The sequence below is a fragment of the Papaver somniferum genome, chromosome 1 (genome assembly GCF_003573695.1).
Source record: "Papaver somniferum cultivar HN1 chromosome 1, ASM357369v1, whole genome shotgun sequence".
Lineage (NCBI taxonomy): Eukaryota > Viridiplantae > Streptophyta > Magnoliopsida > Ranunculales > Papaveraceae > Papaver > Papaver somniferum.
Genome location: NC_039358.1, coordinates 204,704,554 through 204,717,849, shown reverse-complemented (window position 1 = coordinate 204,717,849; position 13,296 = coordinate 204,704,554). Strand labels below are relative to the sequence as shown.

The following is a 13,296-nucleotide window of genomic DNA, read 5'->3' as shown; positions in this document are numbered from 1 at the left end:
AATGGACAAAGTTCTTTTTAATGTAAAACTGACGATAGTAGCCCTGAACCATATATATTCTCTCTTTCTATCACACCTCCTTAAAACCATCGACATGATCTTCGCACTTTCTAGACCATCTCCTATCTTTCTTTACAACCAGAAAAAACGATACATCCTTCTTTACCATCGGTACCTTAAGTTTCTCCACCATTGACATCTTCAAAACTTCTCTTCCATTTGCATCAAACTCTCTCTGCCATCACCACCAAATTAACCATGAACACCAGATCACCCTCACCAGTTTCATCTTTTAGTCATCACCAGTACCACTTCAATCAAAAATATCAATCACCAAAAAATCACCAAAAACCCTAATTGATTCTTCTCTTATTCACCATGAAGAGGGCCACTACTATTTATATCTATTAATTTTGATTTTCTTTGAATTTTTTTCCCCAATTCTAAAATTGTTTTCGTCTGTATAAGAAACTCTCTCTTTCATGTCATGGTTTCTTATGAAATTGGTTCTCACTAACCCATTTAAACTAGGGTGAAACTAGATTCATCCATCTAGGTTTTGCAAAATTATCATAACGTATGATATGAAATTGGTTTCATATCAAACTGATTTTCTCTGCAACCCAATCAAACTAGGACGAAACCGGATTCATCCAGGTTTAGTTAGAATGAATTTCCTTTTTAACAGTTTCGCTAAATTGGTTTCCATATCAAATTGGTTTCCATATCAAACTGATTTTCTCTGTAACCCAATCAAACTAGGATGAAACTGGATTCATTCAGGTTTAGTTAGAATGAATTTCCTTTTTGACAGTTTCGCTAATTTGGTAGGACACAATGGCGCGCCTGGCTAAAGGTACTACTTCCCGTTTTCTTTCTGTTTTAACTGTTATTAATTACTTGTGTAGAATTAATGAACCTAGGTAACACAAGGTTTGGATTTGTTAAACTTCAAATTCTCATTAGTGTAGAGTTAGATGAACCTGGTTTCATGTTTCTTAGATTAGGTTGTTAGTACTTATGTTTTACTTTTATCTTAAGTGTCGTTTGACTACTTTAAATGCTATTGTTGGTGCATATGATCTTATCTCGGTTGAGGTTTAGTTTATCTAATGCCAAAAAGAACATATCTAGGTTTATAACATAGAAATTGATTCATCATTTGTTATTAATTACTGGATGAAACTGATTTCATTATGTATTTTCACTGGATGAAACATGGTTTCACTATGTGTTTCCACTGGATGAAACCTTTGCACACCCGTGTGATTACTGAATGAAACTAGTTTCATCATGTGCTGCCTTGGATGAGGCTGGTTTCCTCCTGTGGTGTGCTATTGGAAGAAATATGGTTGTTTCATCATGTGTTTCCGCTGGTTGGAACATGATTTTAAACTAGATGAAACTGATCTCAACATGTGCTATTAGTGGATGAAACTGATTTCATCATGCGATTCTACAAATTGTGACCTTTGCACACCCTGTGTTATTGTGGGATGAGGCTGGTTTCATCTATGTTTAAAGTAACCATTATGAATGAAATATTATTTAGTTGTTGCAGGAAATAATAGCGGAGCAAAACTGTTGGTGAATCAAGAACAACAAATAAGGATGATGTGAAGGTTGTTGTTCTATCAAGTATGAAAAATTGGAATGTTGTGAACATTGTTAGTGAACCAAGAATTCAAAATTGGCATGATGCGAACAACTACAGAAGTAAGACTATTTGGATCCGTTAAGTTGTTCATCTCTAGGCTGCCACAAAAAAAAAAAGTTATTAGTATAGTTTGTTTTAAGTTTTTTTGCTTGTAACACTTTATCTATGCAATGTCAATTTATATATATCGATGGTGGGTGTAGTGGTAGTAATGGAGAAGAAGATTGATGCTTAAAGTAACGAAAATAAGCCAGATAATAAAACTCCATAGGTGAGGAGAGAAAAAGAAGAAGAAGAGAAGCTGCGTTTGTTGCTTCACCAAGAAAAAGATCTGTTTAAACAAAAGGGTTTAAAAGGTTAAGGATTACTTTAGGTAAAAGACATTTTTTTTTAAAATTTTCAGGGTGAAATATCCAAAATGGATAATTGACCAGTATTTTTCTGATTCATATCCATATAAACAGTATTAAAATGCACAAATCTGTTTCACCAAGGAATTGTTAATTTTGGTCTTTTTAACCAATTTTGTGACCTAACATAGGTTTTGGAACAAACTAAACATGGATACAAATGCATACCCTTATAATTGGCCGGCTTCGCCCCTCGAGCTATGCCCCATGGATTAGGTTCGTATTATCTTTTTTCTTGCCACCATCATGATCAATATATTATGATTTATAATTTCTAATTTGATTTTAAAAGCCATCCGTCAGACATTCACATGATGCCAAGAAGACATGCCAAGAAAATGCAATTTTATTATCATTTTTAATAGACGTGGATTATAGTATACTGGAATTGATTTGTCTAATCAAATTCTCAATTAAATAATACTCCCCAGGTTTACAAAAGACAGTCCGGTTTGACTTTGTCAAAATATTAACGAGACTATGGTACTTTAAATTCCCATCCTTAATTACTTGTCTAATTTATTTCAATAAATATGTTAGTAGTAAAAACTACCAAAAATTGTATTGGGATCAATGTAGTTAATATCGGATACCGATTTGTCTCGGCCGAGGACCGGTACACTGGTACAACATTGTATCGGGGAGATTTCGGTTTCAAATATCGGTGCAATATCGGTTCCAAATTTATATCTATAATTTATATTGTTTCACACAAAATTAGACAACATTAAAATGCATCAATTTTAGAAAAACAAACAAGTCCATTCAGAACATAAGAACCGTCATATGAAGTTCACTATCTAGAATGATAATTAAATAGGGACATTACATTTTTAATCAAAATTATTTGATTCATCGTAGATATCATAACCTTCCGTAGCTCCATCATCTCCACCAAGTAGTTCATGTTGCAAACCAAAAACCACTAAAAGAATTTGTAGTACCCAAACAGGGACTTGCTAAACCACCTCCAAGTGAGCTACCAGCCTACATGATATACTTCTAAATGATGGAAAAGTTAAATCTTACTCAATATGTTCTAGAAAGTGACTATCAATAACATAAGGCTTTAAAAGGATGTCACGATAATCAACTCTACTAATCCCATCCTGAGTGAAAAGAAAAACTGCTACTGCAGTGTGTGATTTCCAGTGTAAAGGAACACAATCTAAGAAATCTAAGGAAAAAATATATCAAGATTTAACAAATAAATTCATCAATGAATACTTAGATACAAATCACAGCAAAAGAAGAAATTAACAATCAAAATCCTAACATCTTGTTAACAGAAAGACCATCAATTGAATCACGCCATTAACATTAAGAAGAAAAAAATATTTGGCTGCCAAGAAGGGTTTCTGAAGATTTTTCTGCCAAAAATTTCGATGAGATTTAGGGATTTAATCCTTCCCTTCATTTAAATTTCTAAATTGCCCTGACGCACACAAAAAATTCTGAAACTGTCAAATATCGGGAGAACCACATTGTATCGTTTCGTATATATCGGTCGATATTATCGGCTAAATATCGTACCGCGATATTTGTGTTTTCGTTTCGCTCTAACACTGGTACACGAAATTCCGTTGATATTTCGGCCGGTACGAGCGAAATTGACTACATTGATTGGGATTGTAAATAGAAAATAAAAAAAAAGGAAACTAAGACATATCGATTTATAGAAACAATATCAATAAAGATTGTATACTTATGGAGTATAACCTTAATAAAGAATTTGATTTGGAACCATACATATATTGTCTTCAAAAGAATATATTTTTTTTCCTTAATTATACAGATTTCATTAATATTTTAGATTGAGTCTCATTAAAATAGAAATTTTGAATACAAAAAACTTAAGGGTATGTACAGAGTTCATTGGAAAAATATGACTATAAAAAGAAGCTGGACACATTTTTGAAACATACCAAAATGGAATAGAATTTAGTTTAACACGGAGTTAAGTAGAAAAATAATAATATTTTTTTTGGAGGAAGAATGAGGTAGCCCTCTTAAATTTCATTAATATAATAGATTTGCTTACTTCAGATTCAAGTACATCAAAAGTGAAATCCACGAGAAAATACAAAGATTTTGTATCATAAGAACAACAGTTGACTCATAATACATCTTAAGCATCAAAAACTTGAATTTCGAAGATGTTACAGATTGTATTCGAATAATGACTTTTGAATTGAAATTCTGCCATTTTGATTTGGGTTCTTCACTGAGATTGAAATGTCCCGAAAGAGAGTAATATGCGCAAATCATCTTTATCACGATCATTTCCAGTAGCCACTGATCTTCAAAAGATTTTGGAGTAGATCGCCCTCGATGATATATTTGAAGCGATTGTCGCAATCAATGCCATTAACGTATAAGAACCATCTTTGAAAGTGTACCTTGAGTAATCTGATTGCCATGAATAAGCCATTGAATCTTCCAGGTATTCACAGACTTCTCGTAGAACACAAAAACTCAAATAAAGCGCTAAAGATGTGATTTTATTCAAACAAAATACTAGATTTATATACAATAACTAAATTTTTGCCCGGATCTTAAGATATAATCAAGATCCATGCAGTAAATAGATTTGGAACTCCGTCGAAAATCAAGGAATGTAGGTTTGGAAGGAAAAAGTTAAGGAGAAGAAAGAAAAAACGGTTAAGGAAAAATATTGAAGACCAAATGAAAGGATACTCAGAGCATCCACAGTCATGGAGTCGACCAAATGCCAAATAGCAGACCAAAAGCTAAAAAAAATTGGCATTTTACACTGAGCAACCACAGTCGTGGAAGACTATTTTTAGTCAGGCGGAAGTATAACAAACGCCCCAGTTCAGGCGCACTTTTAATGACCGTCCCAGTTCAGGCGCGCTTTTAATGACCGTCTCATTCAGGCGCATTTTTAATGTCCGCCTCATTCAGGCGCACTTTTAATGACCGTCTGATATCAGGCGCATTTTTAATGTGCGCCTGATTCAGGCGCACTTTTAATGTCCGTCTAATTCAGGCGCACTTTTAATGATCGCCTGATTTCAGGCGCACTTTCAATGACCGCCTGATTCAGGCGCACTTTTAATGACCGCCTGATTAGTGAATTTACATAAATATTAGCCACTAATCTTCTTCTAATAACGTATTAGCCCACTAATCTTCTTCTAATAACGTATTAGCCCACTAAACGAGTGAATATACCAACGTCCCATTGGGGCGTACATTAAAGCAACGTCCCATTGGGACGTAAAATATACCAACGTCCCATTGGGGCGTACAATATAACTACGTCTGTGTTGGGGCGTATGTATTACATGCGTTTGGTTAGGCGGAGTTTATAGATGCGCCTGATTCATACGTTAATTATACTTCCGTCTGATTTCATACGGTCACTAAAATCTCGTCTGCTTTCATACGCTATTAATACTTCCGTCCCACTATATTTCGTTTAGTCTGGGTTAACGACCACATTTGGTCTCAAACCCTAATTTTGGCGATCAAATTTGGGTTTGGTCCCTTCCGTTGCGGCATATTTTGAGACCAAATTTGAGTTTAGTCCCCAAATTTGGCCGTGACTGTGGTTGCTCTCAGAAGAGTAGTCTTTCAGATCAATTTTTATCTTGGGTGGAATAAACACAGAGAGTGTGTTTGGAACTGGGCTTAGCATTACATAGGATTTGGGCTTAGCGGTTAATCATGACTATCTTGCAAAATCACCATCTTAATTTCTATCTTTGTTATTATTATTTCATGAGTTTAACCAATAAGCAGCGAGTACTCCTACATGCATACACGCTCCCATGTTTAGCTTCTGCGCCAGTAAAACATTAACGTCATGTTTGGTTCAAGGAATTGGATTTTTGGTAATCCAATTTCGGGGGAATGTCACCAATTTCTTGAACCAAACAGCCCAAATCAACTCCATACAATTAAGAATTTCAATTCCTGGGAATCCAATTCCCTCCAAAATAATAGCTTTCCATAGTATTGGTCTAGTAGTGTAATGGAGTCACTAATTTTTTTGGATTTGAATTCAATTCCAAGAATTAGATACGAGGTGTGAAGGACAATAAAAAATGCTAATGCTTGAGCACTCGAATGGCTCATATTAATCAGCTTACCCTACAACCAGCAAATTTAAGAAAGTTAAATCTCAGATTTATGTATGAAATTTATCTGCAAATCTAAGCAAAATTATATTAGAGGAAAGACATACATAGTTGGACAAGCTTTTGTACATTATATATTTCTCGTTTTCATACTGTACATTAAACAAGGTTTCTACTTATATTTTAAAATCGGATTCATGCTTGTTTCGCAGCCATAAGGAACTTCACATCATCTAATATCTTGCAAAAATCATAAGATTTAACCGGTAGTTTCCCTTCAAGAGTATTTCCGATCTTCTTATGGGTTCCAGGTTGATTCTTACATGGGCTTCCTCCAATTATTAAGTCGAACCCATCGTAAGAATTAATCAGGCTTCTTAACTTATCTATTGTGAGTTCATTGATGTCTGTAATGGTATCAACTAACTTCCCCTTCTGCCCACTCCTCTCCCACCACCTCTTGTAGATCTTCCTGTTAACTTCAGAAGGCTCAACTGCAACAACAAGTTTCAGAGATATTCCAAGTCGATGCAAAGCTATTTGGGCCCCGCCAATTCCAGAGTAAAGAGACAGCACTGAGATACCCCTTGGAAAGCGGTCTTTCAATACGGAGAGGTGGTAAGCCAAGGTATCTACCTGCAAAAAATACAGAAATTTGTTCATGAAAATTGACAGGAATATTCGTAGAATGATTATAGCTTTAGTCAAAAACAGAGAAATCAATTGACAAGAATATTCATAAAATGATTATAGCTTTAGTCCACAATGTCAATTATATTCCAAGTGGTTCTAACGAAAGACTCCGTATCTTTTATAGGAGATACTAGTGAGTTCAGCAATCCAAAATGTAAAGTCAAACATAACGGTGATAAGTTCAGTAAGCTTGGATACATCAATAAGAAAATATTAGTGAGGAACCAGCACAACAAGTTCTTAGTTCACTCACTACTTTAGGAGTCAGCATAGTTTCCCTAATTCCCAATTTGCGAGTTTTATTTAAAGTTGTAACCATGGCAAATCCATGAAAACATAATGGCTGACACACGCTTGGATGATGACTACTGAATATTATAGCCCTGTAATGATAGCTAATGTCTGAGGCTTCACTGATGAGTAAGTATTTTAAATTGGGATTACTGTGAACTGGCTTATCATGCTTTTACAAGAACCAAAATTTTGAACATTTCAAATTTGTACAAACTGCCTTAAAACTAGTGATGAGGAATCAAAATGTAGTTAACAATAAAATATCAAACATGAGACCCGTGGAAGTTGAGTTGAGCCTGAGGGATGTGATCATGTGATCCTAAGGGAGTAAGGTACTAAGACCAGTGAATCAGTCATCAGTGTAATATGGACACGTTTCAGAGACATATCAACAAAACAGAACTGGATTCCTATCCACTCTACAGCTTTGTCTGCTAATCGGCGAAAAATAAAAATAAAAAAATTGAGCAAATATTACCGGAGTTGGATGATTGCTAACCTGGAACGAATTCCGAAGCGCTTTATATCTGTCATTTCGGTTAGCTCCTCCAACTTTGGTGTGGAATTCTGGATACCCTAGAAATAGCTCTGCCTCTTCGGGTTCAAGTGGTGCAACACTGTATTTCGCAGTCCAAACCAGATTCCATTTTTGACACTGAAAAAGAATGAACTTTTTGTTCTCTGCATTTGGGTCTCCTCCACTACTTTCTAGGGTTTCTCTAATCCGCTCACAAGTCGGAGTCAGTTCGGCACTTCCGGTGGAAGTTAGTAAGCAGCCTAGCTGAGTCCTTGAATCCCATGATGGCCACCATCTGGTTGTTTGTGGTAGAGATGCTTTAATTGTTAGTGGAGGCATTGGAAGCAATTGAAATCTGTTCTCAGTTGGGAGGTTATGAATAAACCCTCTTTTTCTTGCAGCTGGACTGAATAACTTCGAATCTATGAATTCAGTTTCAATGCCTTGTAAGGATTTTGTTCTTGAAGTAAGTGCAATGTCCTCAATATAGAAATACGGAGACCCCATAGCTGAATCTGGTAGCTTATTCTTTAACTCAATCATTGCTCTCGGCTTGAGTGTTTGTTCATCATCATTTTGACGCTTCCTCTTTAACCCTTCTCTTCGGTGTCGTGATGATCTGTCATCATTGAAACTTGCAAGATGTTCGCGCTGATGATTATAGCTTTCCTCTTTCAACATTCGAGAAGCATGGATATAATCTATGAGTTCCAATATTGGGGTTTCTGGAACTGTAATAAATATACAAGTGAGAAATATTATAATGAGGTAATACATAAGTTTACTAATTACCACTATATCTTAAGAAGCTCATGAAAAAGCTGAAAAGAGTGGTACATGTATACACACCACATGAGTGAATAGCTGACATAACTTCTTGAATGGGGAAATCCATCTCGAGTAGCTGCATCATTTTCTGATCCCTGTCAGTCATATGTTCCAAGGTCTCCTAGGAGAATAAAAGTAAATAGTCAAGCACCATCATTACAGATATTACAGGCTAGAATCAACGTCTTCACTTGATAACAGATAAAGAGTGTGTATCGAATATGAAATTGAAAGAAGTACACAAGTTAAAATACCTCATTTCGGAGACATCCTATGCTCGAGAAATCTGAGTCTTCATCCAGATCATCATCCCATTCAATATCTGGAGAACAACGATCGGAAACGACAGCTTCGCCTCGTGGAAGAGATCTATCACCAGCCTGAGTATTTGAAGGGAAAGGTTCGCCTGGTGTTGGAGATTCATCAGGAGTCTGCAAGATTAAATGTCTGTTTACATAGCTTGACAGAAAGAAAGTAAGAATAGATTTTTCTGTAGATGGACAACTGGGGCGGCTGAATTCATGTGAAATCTCAGTACATTTTTAATTGCTCGAACACCACAACAAGAATACAAATCACAAAAGTGAAACCTGAATGTTGAGACAAACCAAAAGAAGACAGGGCACTCCAAGATAGTGTAAATTCAAGTTGGTCCTATTACCTAGATATGGTAATCACAGACATCGATATGGCTAGCACTACCTTTTCGAGTTCAAACAGATGAAATCTCATAATTACCTCAATGCCTCATATTACTTGTTTGGCTAAGGTGGCATTACTACCTCCAAGTACCAGATTTGAAACACACAGAACATCAAAATTAGTTTACTTTATATACAAGTGAGATGTCACATAGATGATGAGTCTTCTTCGTAAGTTGAAAAACCAGATGTTGTAACCGAATATAAACTCACATTATAAGCAAGTAAAGCATCCAGTATTCCTACTTCGTCTCCTTCAGCTGCACGCATGAAAACGAAGTTTATATAAGAGAGACTTCTTAAACTACTCAATCAACAACCAGAAATTATTAGACATATAATCGATCAGATTACTAGGGGATATACAAACCATGCGTATCAACTGCCTTCACTACAAACTCTTCATCAAACCCCATTGACATGAAATAAGAAATGGCCTTGCACCGAGCGGAATTTGAAGTACCTGCCTGTGCCATATCAAAGCTCCATTAATCAATACATATAACATGGTTCCATGGCCTAACTAAGCAAATTTCAAAACACCATATGTTACCCACCATTTTCCAAAAATGTGTAATTTATTTCACTGATTTCCGCAACATGCTCCAATTGATGCTTCTGCACCACCCAATTGCACTCGAAATGTTACAAACAATGTATGCGGGGAAAGTCATAGAATAAATCACAAATGAAAATCTAACCAAGTATACTCATTAAGGAACAGAATGAGCAGAAACAATCAAGCATACACAATTGCTAATCAAGCATATAAAACTGTCACTTCCTTAAGCCCTACCATTAAACAACCCATTTCATAAATAGAGTATAAACCCATTTCTAGACTAATCAATGAAACTCCAAATAACAAAAAACAATCAAGTTTCATGGACAAATAGGGATTTCACAAAATCTTCAATAAACCCTAGCTAGCATTACCAATTTACCACCACAGAGAGAAAATTGAAGGAAAAAAACTAAGCTTCCATAGATAAACTCTGTTTCTTTACCATTAACAAGAAATTTAGCAAACATTATAAGCAAACACATTTTACCTTACAGATTGGAAATTTTCCGGTTCCTTGATTTTCTCCCTCAGCAGAAAATGGAAGTGCAAAGAGGGTTCGTGCCTGGTGGAAAAAACAAGGAAATTACAGAGTGTTGGGCACGTGCATACCCACGTGATTGAATCGACGGCTATCATTCCATCATGATATAACACGCCACGTGTATTATTACTGTAAGTAGCTTAATAAAAATTCAACGAGACCTGCGCCACTGTAACATTTCCTCTTACTGTACCTCTGCTTATAAGTTCTAGGTTTTCCTTTCAACAATCAATAATCCCCAATTCCGCAGTCTGATCTCTCCAACCAATTTGATCAAAAGTTGGTGTAGGGATTCTTAAACTCACGGTGATACAGGATTACTTCTTGGGTTTTCTGCTTCAATGGACGAAGTTGAAGGTATGGAAACTAGTTCTTCTATAGTTACTTCTAATTCTAAAGCTAATACTAAAGAGCTTAAAATGTTTGTTAAAATTAATGAGAGATATGGAGAGGAAGATGTAGCTAATAAGATTAAAGGGATTAAAATTACTGATGAAATTACTGAGAGAGATGGTGAAGAAGATGTAGTTGATAGGATTAAAGAGCTTAAAATGTTTGATGAAATTACTGAGAGAGATGTAGCTGATGGTTGTGAAGTTGACAAGAAATACTTGAACATAGATAACAAGGGAAAGGCTGTCATGTCGATAGAACCTGCAGATGAAATGGTGAATGATATTTCAGACAATGATGATGATGATGATGGGTCAGAAGGGTATGATCCAGAAGAAGGATCCGGTTATGAATCTGATGATGTTGTTTTTAAGTCGAATGCTGAGGTGGAGGCTGCAGCATTACAAGCCAAGTTCGACGCTGAAGACCTCCCTGCTGGTGCAGAAGTATCTGTCCCTTGGTTGGTGGTGGAGGACAAACCCACTGATAGCAGTTCATCTGTTCCCGAGCAGTTTGAAGAAGAGGAGGATGAAGTTATGCTGAAGTTTAAATCATTTAAAAGTTTCGATACAGTTGTGGATTTCTCTGACCACCATTATCAATCAGAGTCAGTTACCGAATCAACGCAGGCATCACAGAAGTGGGTAAAAGCTATTCAGCGGGATTGGAGACTTCTAGAGAAGGATTTGCCTGACACTATATTTGTTAGAGCTTATGAAGAAAGAATGGATCTTTTAAGGGCTGTAATTGTAGGTGCAGCTGGGACTCCTTATCACGACGGCCTCTTCTTCTTCGATGTTTACTTTCCATCAGATTATCCTGATACACCACCGCTCGTCAACTACCATGCACATAATCTGCGTTTAAATCCAAACTTGTACAATAGTGGATATGTTTGCCTTAGTCTTCTCAACACATGGCAGGGGCATACCGTTGAGCGTTGGACCCCAGGGCAATCCACTATGCTGCAAGTTCTTCTCTCTATCCAGGCACTGGTGCTGAATGAAAAGCCTTACTTCAATGAGCCTGGATATGAGTTCGAGGCTGGCACTGTACGGGGCGAGAAGCTTTCCCAAGAATACAATGAGGACACATTTATTCTTTCATGCAAGACAATGCAGTACACGCTTAAGAATCCCCCAAAGCATTTTGAGGAATATGTACTGGGACATTTCCGCCTTCGAGCACAGACTATTTTGGCGACTTGTAAGGCTTACATTGAAGGTGCTCAGATCGGTTCTGTTGTTGAAGAAGAAGTGCAGGATGATAATGAGAGTGAAGAAGAAGTGCAGGTTGAAAATGAGAGTCAAAAGAGCAGCTCCTCGTTAACCTTGAACGAGGAGGAAACCATTGTTCATGGAGTGAAGGATGTAAATGAAGGTCAAAAGAGCTGCACCTCATTGCACTTCAAAAACGAAGTGGGTACCATGGCAGGGAACCTTGCTCCAATGTTTATATCTAAAGGCGCTAAGAATTGTGAGCAGTTCATCTGTCTGGGAGACGCGTATAGGTTAGCCGAAGCCAATTACAGTGACATTTTTAAGGAACATTTCTACAAGCCAGTTGGAGAACAAGTTGCTGCTGCTGAATCTTAACCTCAGTTTCAGCCTTTTGCTCACTCAACATCTAAAGCTCAACTTCAACCTTTTGCTCATATTTTGTTCAACCTGAGTCTCAGGCTCAGCCTCAAGTTCAAGGTAAAGCTCATTTGAGGACAAATAACACTACTTAGCCTAGATATATTACTATTTTAGTGTCTATATTAGGAAATTATGCAAATGTTTTTTTGTTTAACTTCTGAGCTCCGCCTTCTGGAAGTTCTGGAAGACTATCACATTTGCTTACTTTTGGGGAACAGTTTTTAATTGAATATCTAATATCAGCCTTCCTTTATTGCTCATTCATTTGGTATTTTCTGGCTCCAAATCTGGTTGTGTTTCAACCAGGTTAGTCCAAATCTCAAGTTAGTCCAGTTTTTGGCTGTGATTTTTTATGCATAACGAAATGGTGAGTTACTGATATTTAACTCTGGCGGCAAAAATAGAAAGAAGATATACCTTGGAATTAGTTTTACAAGAGTCTCATCTGATAACGCCTTCTCCAATCTCACTTCAAATGGGGTTCCTTGCCAGCTAACTTTCTGATCCTGCAGGTAAAATCAGAAGTATAAGAACAAATTTAGAGCCCTGTTCTAGTTGATAGTTAGCACGAGTAGAACCAGGATGGAACTTAGGACTACCTCCTTATATTTGTTTGTCGAGTTCGAGATCTCATTACCGACCAACCACTTGGGTTAGATACGAGTAATCTCATCATTGTTTCCAGTGTGCATAGGTCTGTCCTCGTCGGGAGTTTTACTATGTGATCTTTAACTAGATAATGCCTCATTGATTTGAACACTCCCACTCTTGGGGAAGACGAGAGCCACTTAGAAAACTCTACCACTGTCTCATGCTAAACCACTGACTGACTTAGAGTATGAAACAGATGTACACTCTGAGGTAATGTTTTCTTCTTCCTGCTTCAGCACATTCCACAGGTTAAACTCTTGAACATGGTGTTTCCAGCTGGGTAGGATTTCTCCCATTTGCTAG

The 13,296-nt window shown here is 36.7% G+C and overlaps 2 protein-coding genes across 2 annotated transcripts; one reads left to right on the top strand and one right to left on the bottom strand.

Moving 5' to 3' along the window:
* Positions 1 to 6,244: 6,244 nt before the first annotated feature.
* LOC113313096 (DNA (cytosine-5)-methyltransferase DRM2-like) lies at positions 6,245 to 10,304 on the bottom strand. Its single transcript, XM_026561820.1, has 8 exons — positions 10,256 to 10,304; positions 9,761 to 9,821; positions 9,574 to 9,666; positions 9,417 to 9,463; positions 8,757 to 8,933; positions 8,524 to 8,623; positions 7,657 to 8,405; positions 6,245 to 6,806 (listed from the first exon to the last, which is right to left on the bottom strand). Exons 3-8 carry the CDS (start codon positions 9,623 to 9,625, stop codon positions 6,366 to 6,368), a joined length of 1,566 nt encoding a protein of 521 aa, XP_026417605.1. The 5' UTR covers positions 9,626 to 9,666; positions 9,761 to 9,821; positions 10,256 to 10,304; the 3' UTR covers positions 6,245 to 6,365.
* A 252-nt stretch (positions 10,305 to 10,556) lies between these two features.
* On the top strand, positions 10,557 to 12,602 carry LOC113313089 (putative ubiquitin-conjugating enzyme E2 38). The gene has a single exon (XM_026561812.1). The coding sequence runs from the start codon at positions 10,651 to 10,653 to the stop codon at positions 12,295 to 12,297; it is 1,647 nt and encodes a 548-aa protein (XP_026417597.1). The 5' UTR covers positions 10,557 to 10,650; the 3' UTR covers positions 12,298 to 12,602.
* The last annotated feature ends 694 nt before the right edge of the window (positions 12,603 to 13,296 follow it).